General features: G+C 43.7%; 1 protein-coding gene and 1 long non-coding RNA gene across 2 annotated transcripts in view; one reads left to right on the forward strand and one right to left on the reverse strand.

Annotated features, from left to right (window-relative positions):
- Positions 1–20,063, reverse strand: part of NSMCE2 (NSE2 SUMO ligase component of SMC5/6 complex) — a 202,039-nt gene that overhangs the window by 98,660 nt on the left and 83,316 nt on the right. Inside the window, exon 4 of the mRNA XM_074986669.1 lies at positions 4,589–4,742. Within this exon, the coding sequence (XP_074842770.1) occupies positions 4,589–4,742 (154 nt within the window). The remainder of the gene's footprint in view (positions 1–4,588; positions 4,743–20,063) is intronic.
- LOC142009123 (uncharacterized) lies at positions 4,268–12,030 on the forward strand. Its single transcript, XR_012644352.1, has 3 exons — positions 4,268–4,343; positions 11,337–11,494; positions 11,762–12,030. It is a non-coding gene; the product is annotated as an uncharacterized LOC142009123 (long non-coding RNA).

The following is a 20,063-nucleotide window of genomic DNA, read 5'->3' on the forward strand; positions in this document are numbered from 1 at the left end:
GTCCTGGCTCTGAGTGTCTTCTGGTGTTATTTAGTCGTAATTTACCTCAAATATCTTTTAAGAGCCCAATAAGCTGTGGAAGTGCAGGCAATGTTGCTGGAAAATATTGGCCTCCCATGGTCCGGCAAATTCTCTCATTTGGCATGGGTCAAGTCCTGAGGGTGGTGGACTAGAGAAGTTCAATCTACACTGCATAACACTACACTAAAATAGCCTTTTCATTTGATGCCAAAGTATATCAAAGGCACCCTCTGGAATGCTATTTGAGATTTTACTTTCTTTAAGGAAGATAAAAATTAAATTAAAAATAAAAATTATTTAATTGAGAATGTTAATTTAATTTAATTTTGATAGTTCCTAGAAGGGCTAATCAGCAAGTACAATCTCTAGCTCTGTAACCCATGTTACTTAAACTATTAATTTTTTATCAGTCTGAGGTCTTTTAGTTTCCCATTTAATGTACAGAAGATGCCAAGTGTGACAGATGTTTTATAGTAGCTGTAACAGGTTGGACCTCCCTGATCTGGTGCCCTTGGAACATGACCAGTCCCAAATGAACAAATTTGCCAGCCTTCAGGAGGTCACCTGCTTCTGTCCCCCCCAGCTCACGACCCTTCCACCCTGGCTCACCTCTCTGCCTTTGGCACCCCTACCTCCAGCTCCAGCTGGACTCCTATGACTGGCCTAAATGGGCTGCTGGCTCCGGCCCCACTTTTGTCATCCCGAGCTCCAATCCCAGCCAATCTGCCGGACGCCTGCCCCAGCCACACAGACACTGCCTATGGGCCTGGCAGCGGTCCCAGCCCCAGCTTCATGGATGTGGTCTCTTTCAGGCTGGGGGGAAGGGTTTAAGACAAGTGATGTGTGAAGGTAACAAACAACAGAAGAGAAAGAGGGGAAAGGATCAGGGTAGCAGCACTAAAATTGCATGGCTACACAATTAGCTAGTGCACAGTTTGGTGATGCCAAATTATCATTACATTTTATTATATTAATTCTATGTAACAATTGAATAGGAAAAAACCTCTACTGGTGCTCTTCATAACCATTTTCACTTGGCAATTTCATGTAAGCTTCATGGAAAAAATCATAGAACACAGACTGGAAGGGACCTCGAGAGGCCATCGAGTCCAGCCCCCTGCCCCAATGGCAGGACCAAGTACTGTCTAAACCATCCCTGATAGACATCTATCTAACCTGTTTTTAAATATCTCCAGCAATGGAGATTCCACAACCTCCCTTGGCAATTTATTCCACTGTTTGACCACCCTGACAGTTAGGAACTTTTTCCTAATGTCCAACTTAAACCTCCCTTGCTGCAGTTTAAGCCCATTGCCTCTTGTTCTATCCTCAGAGGCCAAGAAGAACAACTTTTCTCCCTCCTCCTCATGACACCCTTTTAGATACCTGAAAACCACTATCATGTCTCCCCTCAATCTTCTCTTTTCCAAACTAAACAAGCCCAATTCTTTCAGCTTTTCTTCATAGGTCACATTCTCTAGACCTTTAATCATTCTTGTCGCTCTTTTCTGGATCCTCTCTAATTTCTCCACATCTTTCTTGAACTGCAGGGCCCAGAACTGGACACGATACTCCAGCTGAGGCCTAACCAGAGCAGAGTAGAGGGGAAGAATGACTTCTCGTGTCTTGCTCACAGCACACCTATTAATGCATCCCAGAATCATGTTTGCTTTTTTTTTTTTCTTTGCAACAGCATCATACTGTTGACTCATATTTAGCTTGTGGTCCACTATTACCCCTAGATCCCTTTCTGCTGTAGTCATTCCTAGACAGTCTCTCCCCATTCTGTATGTGTGAAACTGATTGTTCCTTCCCAAGTGGAGCACTTTGCATTTGTCCTTATTAAACTTCATCCTGTTTACCTCAGACCATTTCTCCAATTTATCCAGATCATTTTGAATTATGACCCTATCGTCCAAAGCATTTGCAACCCCTCTCAGCGTGGTATCATCTGGTTAAGGGGACAACAGAAGCAAAAATGAATATTGGCTTTATGGATCCTTTCAGGGAGTGTTCATCAACTAGAAATCACATGAATATACTGACAGGTGCACAAGGCAGGGGAGTTGTGGTTACTTTGTGAAGCATTACATGCTTTTTCCATCTCTAATGCATTTATATTCTCAGTCAAAAAGAAGCATTTAGTTTTCCTTTTAATAATAGAGAGAGCAAAAAAGAGGATCTTGTTGGTTTTATTTTAATGTAGGATCATGGTAGCGTATCCAAGTTTGCCAGTACATTTCATCTAGGATACGTCTACCCTACAGAGATCTTTCGAAAGAAGCTCTTCCAGAAGATCTCTTCCAAAAGAACTTCTTTCAAAAGAGTGTGCCCACACACAAAAAAGTGGCTCAGAAGAGTGATTTGCTCTCCTTGAAAGAGAGCATCCACACAGCCCCCACTCTTTCGAAAGAATGGGCTGGAGATCGAAAATGAAGACTATTCTTTCGAAGGAAGGGCCCTGTGGAGCGTCTACACATTTTCTTTCAAAGGAAGCTTTCAAAAGGGGGCACACTTCTTGAAACGGGAATGGAAGAACACTCTCAAAAAGAGTGCCATATTCTTTCAATTTATTGAAATGTTTTTTGTATGTAGCTGCAATTTATTGAATGCTTTTTGTATGTAGCTGCTCTGTGGGATCTTTCCAAAGAGCCCCCTTCTTTCTAAAAATCTTTCAAAAAAAACTTGCTAGTGTGGACACAGCCCTAATGTTTTACCATTCAGCCTTTCAGACTGGCATTGTGATTTCTTCCAACACTTTCAAGCCTATGATCAGAAACATGTGTGCAACTGTTCCCAATCTGGCAAAACTGAGAAGCAGCCCATGTACAGGGCACACTGGTCTAGCCAACATCACCAGCTGCATACTGCTGGCACCCCTTCAATGAACAACCAAAACAAAAATGTTAATGGCTAGTAAAGGAAGTGTTAACTGGGTTTCAGGCAACTGCAACAATAAAATACCTCAAATTAAAAAAATAAATAAATAAAAGAAATGGGTGATGTTCATTAATTCTAGTGGTTAGTATTTGGTCACTTGGCCAGAGATAAAGTATATTTACAGAAGGTAATCACTCTACAGGCAATTACAGGGTGGGAAACAAATCTAGTTTCAATTATTAAGCCCTTACTTTCTGAATTACAGACACCTAGAAACCTGGAATTACAACATAATGACGGTGCAGCAATAATGTTATGGTTATGCAGGGACTGACGGTCACTCTGGCTGTGGTCTCTGTTTAGTTCTATTCAATCCCAAGAATAGTCTTAGACTGATAGACCAACGATCATTCTGAAGCCCAGTTTCCTGCAAACCAGAGGAATGTAAAACAAATGCCAACTACCACTGGAGAGCCTGGTTCTCCATTTTCAGAAGACACACAACATTTAAGTCTTCTCCTTACAAGTCTTGAGGTATCAGACCTTAAATTCAGTATCATCATCCTCCCACTCCAGGAGTCTTTCCAGGAGACTGATCCAAAAGCCACTGAAGTCAAAAGGAGATGTTTTTCACTGATTTTACTTGGCTTTGCACCAGCGGCCAGGATTGTAAGTTAAAAAAACTCTGCTTTATGAAAGCAGCCAGCATCTCCACTTCCAATTGTGTAAATCATTAATCTGTGATTCCCACAGTTCATGAGCTATCAGTTTATGTTGAAATCCAAGTGTGTGTGTGTTATGGGAGGTTGACACCAGGACAAGGGTCAAGGGATGGTAAGTGGAACAATATGATTCTAAAATGTTATCATGATTGGACAGGGTGAGAATGATACATATCGTTTTAAGACCCATGAATTTTCCCAGGATTAGTAATCAGAATGGTTTTTAATAGCTATTACCGTCACTGTGCAATAAAAAATACAAACATGATTTTCTTGCCTTGTATAAACACTACTATTGCTAACTTCCTAACTTCTCTGACAGCTCAAGCACAATAAACTTAAAATTTTACCACTTGGTGAATCAACAGGAATTAAAGCAGATGGATTTGAATAAACTACACAGTTACACGGTGCGTGTGTAGAAGCAGTAAACCTGAGAACACACATGGTAAGCATTTTCCAGCAATATAGTTCTACAATTAAAGCAAAGGTCTCTTTAGGGTTGCAACATAGTCTAAGTTGTGAAACAGGGACAATCTGTTAAAACGACAAATGAAAACAGCTTACCTAATCCTTTTGGGAGATCCTACCAATTATGAGAAAACAGTATCTTTAAAAGAAAAACCCATCTTCACGTAGGAGAGAAAAATGATGTCAGACAAGATTTACATTGCATATGGATGCAAGCAGGACAAGCACCATGACAGACTAAATAAAACTGTAAGGTTGTTACTTACTGTGCTGTTTACTTACCTATGTAGATTGTAAATTTAAATGTCATGTATGAGAAATGCATGTAAACATCTGAGCTCTGTTTGGCTGGATTGTATTTTACAAGTTAGGAAGAAACTGAACCATTTTTTAAATATGTTTTTAGAGAGAGAAACAGAGACAGAGAGACAGAGAAAGACAGACAGACAGATGCTATATTTCCAGAAAAACATAACTTTAAAAAATTGACTTACACTGTTTTCTCATTCTTTTAAGCTGTTCCATGAAATGCATATATTTTTCATTTTTTTGCAAATCTGAGTCTTTATTTTTGCTTTCCAATGCAGTGAATTTTTGTTTTACTACATCTTTTAGATCTGGTATATCTTCTGGTTTGTCTCGTTTTATCTGAAAAGAAAATAAACACAACTTTGTTACTCGTTAGAAGACAGTCCCCATAACCCAAAGCAAAGAGTGAAGGTGCAGTAATGTGAACTTCATTAAGATATTCAGTCTCCAACTAAACTAAAGGTTGAAACATTCCAGAAATAAACTTATTTATCCAGTGGCTACCATTAAAATCTAGACAATTAGTGCACAGAGACATTTACCTTTGTTGTTGAACAGGTATCATTCCTTCTACTCAGAAGAGAGAAAACTGCATACCTCATATAACAAGTTAACAACTCTGAGTGTAAAGATTTTAATGGTACCCAGGGCAGTTTTGGGTGCATACATATCTTACTACTACTTCTGCTACTTAGTTCTAACATAGCACTTTTTATCAGCAGGTAGACAACCACTTCACAAATGAGGTAAGTATCACTATTCCCATTTTAAAGATGTGGATTTGAGAAACAGGACAAGATCGAGATTTCTGAATAAGCCACAATCAGAAATGGCACCCAAATCTCCTGGGCACCACTCCAGTCTTCAGTCCACTAGGGCCACACTTCAGATACATGAATAACTCTTTGTTCAAACAGCTGCGGGGAAAATTTCACCAAAAATGAAATTTCTACAAAAGATGGAGATGAAATTTGATGAAAACTTTTGCATATGGTGATTTCCTCTCCTTTTCCACATGACTCTACTTAAGAGCTTAATATCTCTATACATGAATGGGCACAGTACCAGGCAAGATAATACAAAAAGACATATACAAGGAAACATAGTTCTTACCTATTTGCACAGCACCAACAGTGCAAGATGTGCTTTACAGTCTGTTAAAGAGTCCTGATCCTTACCCTTCAGGGTATTTGCATGTGCCAACCCTACTCTCTCTCTCATACTAGACCTACTAGTCCAAAACACACACCCATGCAGGCAGTAGGGCTACAAAAGAGAAAATGGGGGCCTAACAAGGAAGGTTACTGAGTGCATCAGCCAGCTCAAGCCATTACACTATAATCCCTCCAGGTGCCAAGTGGAACAAAGAGGCTAGAGACCACTAGTAAAATATTCCATTTCAAGAGCTGAAAAAGTCATGTCTGTGTAATAGGAAGAACTTGTGGGGATTCAAGATGTATGAGAATACTCAACAGACTACACAGCCCAAGAGAAACTCATCCATCAATGACAGCACATCAAATTCATCCATCGAACAAGCAAGGGCAAAAGCCAGTTTGGTAGAGAGAGTGCAGTGTCGTTCCTGACAATGGGCCAAGCAGAGACACAGTAGAAAACCATGTAGTCTTACAATCAGAAAACTCTTGTTGCAAGAAAGACACGACAGTGGTTGTACATGGAGGCCAGCCTCACCAACTACCAAGAGTACGTCTATACAGGGATAAAAAACGTAGGCCTGGCCCAGGCCAGGTCACTCAAATTTTTGAGGCTTGGGCTTCAAGGCTGAGCAACTGCTGTGTAAACATTTGAGCTCAGGCTGCATCTGCAGAGGTGGAGGGTCTCAGAGTTCAAGCTTCAGCCCAAGCCCTAACATCTACACTGTAACTGTTGGCCCCGCAGCTCTAGCCCTATGAGCCCAAGCTAGCTGACCCAAGCCAGACATTTTAGCCTCATCTAGCCTCGAGAGAGCATAACAACCGTACCTACAGAACACAGCCTGCAGGACAGAAAAAAGGCTGGGACACTCAACAACAGACCCATAAGCAGCACCAGGGCTCACAGAGAGCTACAGAACAGTCTACAACAGGAGACTGTACCCAGCATCTGCTCTTTGAGGTAAAGGAACCAACTGGACAAAGCTATCCCAGTTCCAGGGCAAGCAGTGCCAGTCGGCAGGATGCAGGTGCTGCACTAAGTGACAGATTTAGGATTCAGCACTGAAATTGCTCCAGAAGAAGCTCAGTCACAACAGAAAGCATCAATGTTCTGTATACAGTTACAGAAAGCATGATCTTCAGAAACCGTAAGCACAAGAAAACAGGTACCAAGTTGAAACACATGTAAAACCCAGCACAACCACACACACAGTGTATGCTCCACCCATACGCCCCTCTACAAAAACTTCACGAGACTGCTGTCGCTGTCAGCTATGTAACTAATGGATGTGTGCCTGCACCACTGAGTCATATCCTGAGAGCAGCCAATCACTAGGACCTACTCACCCTGGCAATAATGATAGCACACTGGCTAAACAACTTGCATAACAGAAGCTGCTTCTGCCAGATACAGTCATACAGACCACAAGTGGTGCCCACATGAGTGATCCCAAAGTTGCTGAGGCTCATGCAAGGAACAAAGAATAAAACTAGATACCACAAAGACAACACCAACCATTGCACACAATCACTTATCCCTCTCTATAGATCACCCAAGTAGCAAACAGAGGCTCATCATGCACATTGATGTAGCTATCAAAGAAACAAGAGATGGAGGTAAGGCACTGAGGACCAAGGTATTCACTTTCTGAGTTCACGTGAGCAAGAAAACAGAAGAAACAAAGGACCAGAACTTGCATGACCAAGGACTAGCGTGCATCCTAAGAGATTGCATTTGGATGGCCTCCAGCAAGCATGGACCTTTACAGCTGACAGAGGTACATGACCACAGACTTAGTATGTATACATGACAGTAGCGGAAGAAGGTCCCTGTGGGAGGGGGTCCTCTGCCAGCATTCAAATGGTGGTCTTGCCCCCCCTCGCAGACTCTTCTCCCCGAGCTCTTGCCCTCACACTGCACCTTCCCTTGAGGCTCTGCTCACACAACACTTCTTCTTTCCAACACCCAGATCGTTAAGAGCCACAAAGTAATTCCACTCACAACAGCCATTTCATGACCGCAATAAATTAACTCATGCTGTCAGCTGAAGTCACCTTACTCGCAGGACATACGTTTGGGAAATGACAAATGCTCAGATGAGACACATAACATAGATACCTAGTGTCAGGAGCCTCGCCTGCAGCAGAACCCCTCTCCTGGCAACTTAAAGCACAGCTAACCCTGCTGGAACCTATCTGATTGACTGCACCACCTGACTGGCTGAAGGAGCCAGTTAGCTAATATCTAAAGCTCAGTATCAGCAGCACTCCAGTGGTTGCTCAATGCATTTCTAGCCTGCAGCATGCCCAGCTTCGTCTTGATTTCCGACTCTTGGCTCAAACCCTGGGATCCAGCTTCTGACTGTGACTCCAGTTAACTCTCTGCCTGAGGCTTTCACTTCTGACACCTAGCTCTGGCCCTCTGCTACACCTTCTGACCGTGACTCTGGTAATACCTTCAGCTTAGACTTTGAGTTCTGACACTCAGCTATGGCTATGGCCCCTGACTTTGCTCCTGGACTTCCTGCATTTGGATTTGACTCTAACTGGTAGGAGGGGCTCTTGCTCCAATCACTAGGTCAAACTGCTCATGATTCAGTGGCTGGCACCTAGAAGGCCACATTAGATAGGCATGATAAATCCACAAGCACCCAGTTCACACACATCTGAAAGGTGAAATTCAAGTTCCCATCACATGACTATTAGCTGAACACAACGTTTCACTGTTATACAACAGAATCCCATTGACCAAGTCTCCATTATCTGGCTCCCCATATTAACTGAACCAGCAACTACCCATGGCTGACAGCAGCTGGGGCTTCAGCAGTGAGCCCTGGGGAGTCAGCCCCAGGCAACTGGTAGTTCAATTAATACTGAGAGAAGGATAATGGGGGCATAGATAGCCCAGGTTATACTATATATGTTTTTATTTTTACACAAAATGCAAAAAGCAAAGATTCTCTGTAAAAAACACAAATTCCATGTTTTTCCATGAAAAAAAGGATTTCTAGTCCATCTTAACAAAGTAAATGGGCTGGCTGTGCACAGTTTCTCTCGTGCACTGCTTATTCTGTCCCATGAAACAGGTGAAAAGTGATGTAATACAAAGACACACAACTACAAAGGCACTTAAATCTTGAGAGGACAGGATTGCAATACAACATATATTGTACCAACAGTACACAACAGTAGACACAATAGTATAGATTGAACCTCCGCAATCTGAGACTGGTCCAGCAACATCCATGGTCTGGCAGGACCATGGCAGTTGCTGGACCAAAGTGCCCTAGCTGTTGCAAATGGGACCAGCTGGCAGTCTGGTAGCTGGAGACCTGGCTGGGGCCAGGCAGCTGTAGCCAGGCTGGCAGAAGGCAAACCAATAGAGGTTTGGAAGGCAGCAGTGGCTGGAGAACCACATCTGGGGCCAAGTTGGCAGGGTCCAGGAAGCCAGCAGCAGATAGGGAGCCTCAGCCCAAGCCAGGTTGGTAGCCAGGAGCACTGCCAGACACGAAGCAGAGCCTAATGGCTGGGGCAGGCAGCCAGAAGTGGGCCAACAGACCGAGGGGAGCCTGGGAGTGGGGGCTAGTGGCTGAGGGCAGTCCAATGGCCCAGAGGGGAGCCTGGGAGTGGGGGTTAGTGGCTGGTAGCAAGCTGATGGTTCAGAGGGAAGTCCAAGAGCAGGGACTGCCAGCTGGCAGGGAAGCATTGACCTCCCCTCTTTTGGCAAAATCCCTGGTTTGAGCCTCCTCAGGTACCCAGGGTGCTAGAACAGGGTGGGCCAACCTGTACTGACAGCCCACTCCTTACTGACAAGGATGTAATGTGTTAAGAACTATCAACATGACAAAAAGAAGAATGAGGACTACATGAACACTGAAAATGTCAAAGTGACACCATCAGAACCATTCTCTGATGCATCTACTTCTCAATCTGTGCCACCTGACAGATAAACGCCCCCAGATAAAGCTGGAGCCACTGACACCTTGTAAATGTTGGTAGAAGTTAGAACTTCTGTGTAGAAGTTATTTTACACAGGAAGCACACAAAGTATATTAGGTGAATGACCATGCTTGTAGTAATGGTGTCAGCCAAGAATGACATTATGAGAGATTAGTAAAAAGGAACTTTTCAGTCTGGAAAAGTGATGATTAAGAGGGAACATGATAGAGGTCTGTAAAATAATGAATGGTGTGGAGAAAGTATGTAAGGCTACGTCTACACGTGAAGCCAACATCGAAATAGCTTATTTCGATGTAGCAACATCGAAATAGGCTATTTCGATGAATAACGTCTACACGTCCTCCAGGGCTGGCAACGTCGATGTTCAACTTCGACGTTGCGCGGCACCACATCGAAATAGGCGCTGCGAGGGTACGTCTACACGCCAAAGTAGCACACATCGAAATAAGGGTGCCAGGCACAGCTGCAGACAGGGTCACAGGGCGGACTCAACAGCAAGCCGCTCCCTTAAAGGGCCCCTCCCAGACACAGTTGCACTAAACAACACAAGATACACAGAGCCGACAACTGGTTGCAGACCCTGTGCCTGCAGCATAGATCCCCAGCTGCCGCAGAAGCAGCCAGAAGCCCTGGGCTAAGGGCTGCTGCCCACGGTGACCATAGAGCCCCGCAGGGGCTGGAGAGAGAGCATCTCTCAACCCCCCAGCTGATGGCCGCCATGGAGGACCCAGCAATTTCGACGTTGCGGGACGTGGATCGTCTACACGGTCCCTACTTCGAAGTTGAACGTCGAAGTAGGGCGCTATTCCGATCCCCTCATGAGGTTAGCGACTTCGACGTCTCGCCGCCTAACGTCGAAGTTAACTTCGAAATAGCGCCCGACGCGTGTAGACACAGCTTAAGTGTTATTTATTCTCTCTTGTGACAGAAGAACTGGGGGTCACCAAATGAAATTAACAGACAAAAGATTTATAACAAACAAAAGGAAGTATTTCTCCACACAGTGCACAGTCAACCTGTGGAATTGTTTTGCCAGAGGATGTTATGAAGGTCCAGACAATAACAGGGTTAAAAGAACTAGACAAATTCACTGAGGATAGATCTATAAATGGCTATTAGCCAGGATGTGAAGGGATGGTGTCCCTACCCATTCTTTGTGAGAAGCTGTGAATGGGTGACATGGGATGGATCCCTTGATGATTGTCTCTTCTCGTCATTCTCTCTGGGGCACCTGGCATTGGCCAGTGTCAGAAGACAGGATACTGGGCTAGAAAGACCTTTGGTCTGACCCAGTATTGCAATTCTTATGTAACAGCATGGTATGCAACACTTTGCAGACATTAGTCAATGCACTAAAAGATGCAGATGATTTAGAAATGGGGCAGGTGGAGGCAAGTACACCCTCCATAACAACTTAGAAATGATATATAATGATGGACTGGAAGTGGTCAGGACATATGCAAGCGGAGATGTCAGTTATAAAGCTTTCTTTACAGCAGTGCTAAAGGTAACAGAGATAGTCCAGCAAAAGAGAAAAGCCACACTTGAATTTATTATTGGCCTTGTGTTACAAGAAGACAACTCATACGCTGGCCTGTGTGGCTGTTAATGATATAGTCCAGGGGTCAGAAATCTTGCCCAGGCAGAGTGCTGAAATTTGACATTCTGACCTCTAAGTACAGTCCAAGTACCAGAGATACCTTTTAAAGTCACTAATAGTCTTACTTATAACAGCTTTATTAATAAATAAATTAAGATGCAGAGCTTTACTGCTCAGGTGGTGGTTGGTATCATTAGCTGGTCTTTTGTTAATCCACAGGTGGCCTGGCTTTGCGCAAGCTCCCAGCTGCATGGAGGAGGAGGAGCAGGGCTGAGCTCCCACCTTGTGCGCCAATGAAAATCAGCCTGTGCCAGTGGTTGCTGACTCCTGATCTAGTCATTGCACTATCGTACATGCTGTACCAGCATTGGTATTGGGTATGTATATTTAGAAACACAATGCAGCTGTAGTACTAGAATTGCAACAACAAATTGTGATTATGGTAAACCCTCCATTTAATAGACTAATGAGGGAAAGGGGTGTCCGTTAATGTCAAAAGTCTGTTACGTCTGAATGGTTATACCATATGATGATCCACTGACCTTCCCAACCCATCACTCACTCCTGTCCTCTGTCTTCCTTCCCTTTCGCTCTCCAGCCCCATTCTTCCTTTCACACCTCCATCTCTTTCTCCCAATTACCAGGAGAAGAGCTGAATGCTGGCCTGGCTCCTTCCACTTCCTGCAGTTCTCAGTGCTGCAGCTCCTCCAGCCCCCAGCTCTGAGCCACCTGCGCAAAGGTACAGCATGGCCACCCCCAGCCTGCCAGCAGGCAGCAGCCTCTGACTCCATAGCTGCTGGGCACCAACATGTGCCAAGAACACAGGACTGGGGGAGGACAGCTCCTGCATCCAGCCACAGCCCCCACAGGTGCTCTGACCCTAGTAGCTGCAGCTGCTGCAGTGGCCTTTCCAGCGCTGGTGGCCCCAGCTACTCAGGAAGCTCTTCCAGCCCCAGAGGCTATGGTGAGTCTCCAGCACTTATTTAGGAGGGGGAGGCAGACACTGGCAAACAGTGTCTTTTCTATCTGAAGTCCATTATATCGGGGTCCACTAAATCAAGGGTTTACTGTACACGTTACCCAGGTACACCTCACGTGCCTGCAGGCCCACTCCCTCTTGGTGATAGAGCATACCCGATGACTCTATTGCTGGAGCATATAAAAGGCAGTTGAGCTCTGTCCACAAACACTAGCATTTCTCATGGACTTGGTCCATGTTCATTTATGTCCCATGCCAGTTCCAGACACTGTATTGGGTAGTATATTGACAGTTTTTACTTTTCTGAATAGCATAATCAAAGGACAAAGAAGTCAACTGATTAAGGGCAAATCCTGGTACCAGTGAACTCACTGCAGGTTTGCTGTTGACTTAAATGGAGCCAGCTTGAAAAACTGCATGATCAGGACCAGTGCTCCCTGTAAGCCACCAATGGACAACCTAGACTAGTGAGTGAGCTGCAAGACTGTCACAACGAAGATGGTCTCCCACGAAAGGATAGTATAACTGAATCTGCATACCCAGAGTTTGCCAGGGATGCCAACTGAGACGTAGCAGTGCTTTGACTGACTGCAGAAGGGATCTCATTCTCACAGACAATGTTGCGTGCAATCAACATCATCTCACTTTATGTGCTCTTGCTTTACAGGAATATCATTTTAGTAATACTGGTAGGAAAAAAAAACTATGCAGACCGAAAATGTGTGGCATCTGGCAACCCTGTGCATGGGCAGTTGTAAACAAAGAGATTCTAATGCCACCCAGCCGATCAGCAGAGCACTCTCTACGAGGTGTCTGTCTGTCTCCTGGCGATGCACATTCACACGTGCCAAAGTGCACATAACAAATGTTAATTCACATGTGGGTGGAAAAAATCCACACCTGGATAGAAAAGATTCGTGGAACACTGATCAGGGCCTGCAAGTCACTGAATAGTAAAACCCCACGTGGACCAGCTCTGTTTTTCATAATGCACTTCTATCTTTTGAGCCTCTCAAAATACTTTACAAATATTAGTGAATTTAGTCCCAAACTAGAATCACATAGCCACAATCAACCTTATTTTACAGTTAAGGATAATACAGGATGGAAAAAGGATGGCATAAGTCTGCAAAGGGAGACTAAAAGAGGCAAGAATAAATAAGACACAGTGCTGTGCTTAGAGTTTAAAGCCAACCGTCCAGTTTCTCTATCAGGTTAAGTGTTGGAAAGGTAGCTATAAACAATGAGCGGATTAGGACATGATGCTATGGCACGTCTCTATTTAAACAGAGAGAGAGGACTAGACAAGAAAGTAGCTCTTGGAGATGTGACATGCTGAACCACTGTAATGTGGAGAGCAATGTGGCATTTCTGTGGTGGTTAGAAGGCAAGCATTTTTTAATCACAAGCTATTTTAAGCCTATTTCAGAGAGTGAAAAATCTGCAAATGTTATATTTAATTTTCCCTTAGTTACCCTAAAGGAGAAAGATAATTAATTATTATTTGTTCCCTTTTGTTTGGAGAGCTTTTTCCAATAAAAGTTGGATGGGGGGAGGGTTAAAGACACTGTTGAGCAGTTTAATCAAAATCACTGGTGGCTGGCACGTACAAAGTATGGTCACAAACCACTGTAATGTCATTTATTGGTCCAAGCCTGCTGAGGGGAAGAATGTCTCAATTTTCCTGGTTTTTGGGGATGACAAACTGAGACACCTCAAACAGGCCTGACTTTCAGAAGGGTGGGCCTTCAGCACCTTCTGCAAGGCAGTCCCTTTAAAGTGTCTCAAGATAAGCACCCAAAACCTGAGGCATCCAAAATCACTTTTGATAACCTTGGCCAAGCAACTGTTAGGTCAGGATAATTAATAAAGATCAGAGTCGGGGCAGTCTTGCTAAATCCTTCCATCAAATCTAGGCAACTCTTCTTCTATTACTTAGTAATGTCACACTGATTAAAAAACTTACAACCCCCCCCTTTTTTTTCATACTATGTGCTCTCACATCAGCCTTAATTTGCGAAACAATATTTTACAAAATGTGCACTCACTCAGCATATGCATTTTATTTTATCACACAGCGAAGTCAAATGCGCCTGCTGAAAATTTTATTTATTTTTTTTTCAATAAGCATTTTTTCACAGCAAGGAAAATGTCATGGGAGCTAAGTAAATTTGTTGGTTGAGTCACCCGTATACTTTCTGAATCATGTGAGAACCAACGCTAAGTGAGTCATCACTGTAAGTGAATCAGGCTGCAAAGTTTCAGATCAAACTAAACAGTGTTCTTCTATGGTTGGCTTTAAATCTTCAGTTAACATCATATTGTTTGTTGTCATACAAACAAAACAGAGCTCTTGGAAACTTTTACAAGGGCAGCCTCAAAGGATATTGTCGCTCAGCAATGGGATATGCACTAGTTAGAATACTGCTCTGCCCCACTCAAAACTGCCCCAGGGCCCATATCTGACTGACGAGATGGAACACCTCTCTACATTATGACTCCAGGATTGGGACTCTGATTGAGCAACACCTTTCCCGATGATTGTGAAATGCCTAAAGAAGCACATTTATAGGAGCTGACCAACACCTCCGACACACTACTTAATAAACTGGGCCCACACAGCAGAAAACTAATCTTAACTATAACCCAGCAGCCTTGATGGGTAGAGAGCTTTGGGGAGAAAAGTCAAGATGTAGCACTTCAAAGATCTGGTTCTTGATGACTGCCATTAAACCTATAATTAACTAATTTAGTATCTGTGCACATTGTTACTCTTCACTCCTTCGCGTACAGCTGGAGATGTTTAACCTCAAAACTAAGATAAGGATGCTAGCTCACCCAAATTCTGCTCTTAACGAAGTCAAGGTAAATCCAGAGTAACTACACTGAAGTCAATAGACTTACTTTGGATTCACAGGCTATGTCTACACGAGCCCCAAACTTCGAAATGGCCACACAAATGGCCATTTCGAAGTTTACTAATGAGCTCATGGGAATAAGGGGACTTCGAAGTAGGCGGGGTCCTTTCGAAAAGGAGCCCCGTTGGGACGAGATGTGCGGCGGCGAGATGCGTCAATTTCGAAGTGCCGCAGCCGCCCGCATGCTAATGAAGTGCTGAATATGCATTTCAGCGCTTCATTAGTGAACTTTGAAATGGCCATTTGTGTGGCCATTTCGAAGTTTGGGGCTCATGTAGACACGGCCACAGTGGTGTAAGCACAAGCCAGTTCTGGTCCATAATATTTCTTGCCTTTGTCTGATGTAGAAGGGAATCGTATATACTGATTTTAAGTAAGGTGGATTGGGCATCTTCAGTTGGTGCCCATTTTTTTGGTGCAAATCCAAAAGATATGCTTTGAACTATACTGGATTAAATAAGCTTTCTTCCTGGTGTTCTCATGAAATGGGAACAGCACTCAGACAAAAAGCTTTTACTATAGATTGCACTTCTCTACTGCACATATTTTAACATACTAAGTGGTATACAGTACAGAAGATAGCTGGGCAAACTATACAGTTGATTCTTGTGAACATAGTTTTTCATTTTCCTGGTCTCTTTGGGCTCTGTTTCAGGATGGAGAGAAGACTGACAAGGAGGAAAGAAAGTTGGATCAAAGTTAAATAGATGAATTGGATATAGTTACTTCAAATGTGACAGTGTCTGATTTAAAGAAACTGTAATAAACACAGGCGTTACAGGTACTATTTTCCAACTGCAGAAGGGAGGAAAGTCAATGAGAATCAGGCACCTAGCTCCTTCTGAAAACTCTACCCCTGCCTGTTTACAAAAACTGGCAGACTGGATTTCTCTTCTGATAGCATCTAAATGACTGTTTCTTCTGGGCTTGCTTCTCTTGGATAGATTAATAAGACAAAACAAAAAATTCTGTCAAGTTGAAGAGCAATTTTTAAGATCATTGTTTATTGTACTTCACCACAGGTAGGTAAAGTTGGTGAATGAAACGTTCATTGACAATATTTCTCCTTTATATCCTCTGTACAAGGCTCCTAAAGAGCCACATGATTGGAGCACTGTCATGGAAGGGTATAAACTGTTCAAGAAGGACAGGCAGGGGACAAAAGATGGAGTTGCACTGTACATTAGAAAGCAGTATGACTGCTCAGAGTCCCAGTATGAAATAGGAGAAAAGCCTGTTGAGAGTCTCTGGATTGAGTTCAGAGGTGAGAGCAAAAAGGATGATGTAGCAGTGGGTGTCTGCTATAGAACCACCAGATCAGGTGGATGAGGGATACGATGCCGTCTTTAGACAAGTAACAGAAGTGTTCAGATCACTGACCCTGGTTCTTATAGAGGACTTCAATCACTGTGACATCTGCTGAGAGACCAATACAGCAGCACATGGACAGTCAAGGTTTTTGGAGAATGCTGGGGACAACTTCATGGTGCAAGTGCTGAAGGAACCAACAGGGGATCGTGTTCAGCTCGACCTGCTGATCAAACTGTGAGCAGCTGGTAGGGGAAGTAGAAGCAGCAGTGATCATGAGTTCAGGATCCAGGCTTAAGGAAGAGGGGAGAGCAACAAAATATAGACCCTGAATTTCAGAAAAGCAGACTTTGGCTCCCCCAAGGAACTGATGGGCAAGGTGCCCTGGGATGCTAACATGAGGGGGAAAGTCCAAGAGTGTTGGTGTATTTTAAAGACACCTTGTAAAAGGCACAAGAACACACCATACCAATGTGCAGCAAAAAAAGCAAATATGGTACACAACCAACTTGGCTTAACAGAGAAATCTTTGATGAGCCTGAATGCAAAAAAGAAGCGTATAAGAGGTGGAAACTTGGACAGGTGACTAGGGTAGAGCATAAATATCTTGCTCGAGCATGCAGGCATGTAACCAGGAAGCCCAAAGTGTAACTTGAGTTGTAGCTAGCTAGAGGTGTGAAAGGGAACCAGAAAAGTTTCTAAATGCAGGTTAGCAATAAAAGGCTGGTCAGCGAAGATGTGGGACCCTTCCTGAGGGAGGGAGGTAACCTAGTGACAGATTATGTGGGAAAAAACTGAAGTATTCAATACTTTTGCCTGTGTCTTCACAGACAAGGTTGGCTCCCAGAGTGCTGCATGAGGTAGTGGAGTATAGGAAAGAGATAGGCAGCCCTCAGTGGAGAAAGAACAGGTTAAAAAACTATTTAGAAAAGCTGGACATACACAAATCCATGGGGCCGGATCAAATGCACCCAAGGGTGCATAGGGAGTTGGCTGATGTGATTGCAGAGCCATTGTCCATTATCTTTGGAAACAGATGATTGGAAAAAAGGGAAAATGATAGTGCCCATCTTTAAAAAAGTGAAGAAGGAGAATCTGGGGAATTACAAACCAATCAGCCTCTCTCCAGTCCCTGAAAAAAATCCTGGAGGGGATCCTCAAGGAATTCATTCTGAAGCTCTTAGAGGAGAGGAAAGTGATTGGGAATAGTCGACATGGATTCACCAAGGGAAAGTTACGCCTGATCAACCTGAATGCCTTCTATGACAAGATAACTGGCTCTGTGGATACAGGGAAGGCAATGGACATAATATACATTGACTTTAGTAAAGCTTTTGGTATGGTCTCCCACAGTATTCTTGCCAGCAAGTTAAAAAAGTATGGATTAGATAAATTAACCGTAAGGTAGAGAGGAAGGTAGCTAGATCTCCAGGCTCAATGGATGTATGTCTGGTGGGCACTGATATCGAATGGGAATACCCCAAGGGTTGGTTTAGGGACTGATTTTATTCAACATCTTTATTAATGACCTGAATGAGGGGATGGTTTGCACCCTCAGCAAATTTGCAGATGACACTAAAATAAGGGGAGAGTTTGATATGCTGGTGGTTAGGGATAAGGTCTGGCGAGACCTACGGTTATGTCTGCAAAGTAGGGATATTCCAAAATAAACTATTCCAGAAGACATATTCTGGAATAGCTTATTTCTAAATAATGCTACTATGCACAAAATGCATTTCAAAATAGCACTTTTAAAATAGAAGCCACCTGCTACAAGACTGGCCTCACAAGGAAAACAAGAGAACACCACTGACCATCACATACAGCTCCTACCTCAGGCCTCTCCAGCACATCATCAGTGATCTGAAACCCAGCCTGAACAATGATCTTTCACTCTCACAGACCTTGGGAGGCAGGCCTGTCCTCGCCTATACACAGCCTGTCAACCTTAAACAAATCCTCACCAGCCACTACAAATCACAAACCAGTGACTCTAGGCCTGGAACCAGCCCCTGCAACAGTCCTCGCTGCCAACTCTGCTCACATATCTACATCTGTGACATCATCACAGGACCTAACACCAACTATACCATCAGGGGCTCCTTTACCTGCACATCTACTAATATAACATATGCCATCATGTGCGAGCAATGCCCCACTGCAATTTACATTGGCCAAACTGGACAGTCTCTTTGTAAAAGAATAAATGGACATAAGTCAGACATCAGGAATGGTAATGTACAGAAGCCTGTGGGGGAACACTTCAACCTCCCTGGACACTCAGTGGCAGATTTAAGGGTGACAGTCCTGAAACAAAAACACTTCAAAAATCAAACGGAGAGAGAAATCTCTGAGCTGCAATTGATTTGCAAATTTGACTCCATTAACCACGGATTAAACAGAGACTGGGAGTGGCTTGCAGCTTACAAAGGCAGTTTCTCTGTTCTGGGTGCTAATATCTCCCCATTAGACTCTGAAAAAGGCTCACATCCCCCTGGCTGATCTGACTTGTTTTCTCATCTTTTGATAAGTACCGTTGATACTGGGCCATTTCCACCTTGCTGAATAGACCTTGTCCGCTCTGGCCCTCCCTCTTACTGGGACCCCACTCTTTAAATACCCCCTGAAACCACCCCCCCCCACTCATGCATCTGATGAAGCAGGTCTTTGCCCATGAAAGCTTATACTCCAAAATATCTGTTAGTCTATAAGGTGCCATAAGACTCCTCATTTGCATGTCTCTTTCGAAAGAGGAATGCTAGTGTACATGTAGCCTGTCTTAACAGTCCTTATTTTGAAATAGGCACTATTACTTGTAGAATGAGGTCTACCTATTTTGAAGTAAGCCAACCACTATTTCAAAATTATGTCAAAATAGTGATTGTATTGTATAGATGCTAGCAAAATTATTTCAAAATAACAGCTGGTATTTCTAAATAACTTTGCTGTGTAGACATAGACTAGACAAGTTAGAGCATGGGGCCAAAAGAAATCTGATGAGGCTCAACAAGGAGAAGTGCAGAGCCCTGCACCTAGGATGGAAGAACTCCAAGCACCGCTACAGGCTGGCAACCAACTGGCTAAGCAGGCAACATTTCTGCAGAATAGGACCTGGGGATCACAGCAGATGAGAAGCTGGATATAGGCCAACAGTGTGCCCTTATAGCTAAGCATACTAACAGCATACTGGGCTGCATTAGTAGGATCACTGTCATCAGAGCTAGAGAAGTGATTTTTCCCCCTTATTCAGCACTGATGAAGCTACATCTGGAGTACTGTGTCCAATTCTGAGCCACCCATTACAGAAATGATGTGGATACACAGTGAAAGGTGACAAAAATGGTTAGGGGGCTGGAGCACATGACTTTTGAGGAGAGGCTAAGGGATTTGGGTTTATACAGTCAACAGAGGAGAAAAATGGGGGGATTTGATAGCAGCCAACAACAACCTGAAGGGGGGAGGGGTTTCTAAGAAGGGTGAGGAGAGACTGTTCTCAGTGGTGACAGATGACAGAAGAAGGCACAATGATCTCAAGTTGTGGTGTGGGAGGTCTAGTTTGGACATTAGGAAAAACTATTTCACTATGAGGGCAGTGAAACTCTGGAATGGGTTACCCAGGGAGGAGGTAGAATCTTTTTCCCTAGATGTTTTTAAATCCCATCTTAAAGCGCTGGCAGGGATTAATTTGTTGGGATTAGTCCTGCTTTCCTCAGGGGGTTGAACTCTATGACCTCCTAAGGT

The sequence above is a fragment of the Carettochelys insculpta genome, chromosome 2 (assembly GCF_033958435.1).
Source record: "Carettochelys insculpta isolate YL-2023 chromosome 2, ASM3395843v1, whole genome shotgun sequence".
Taxonomy (NCBI): domain Eukaryota; kingdom Metazoa; phylum Chordata; order Testudines; family Carettochelyidae; genus Carettochelys; species Carettochelys insculpta.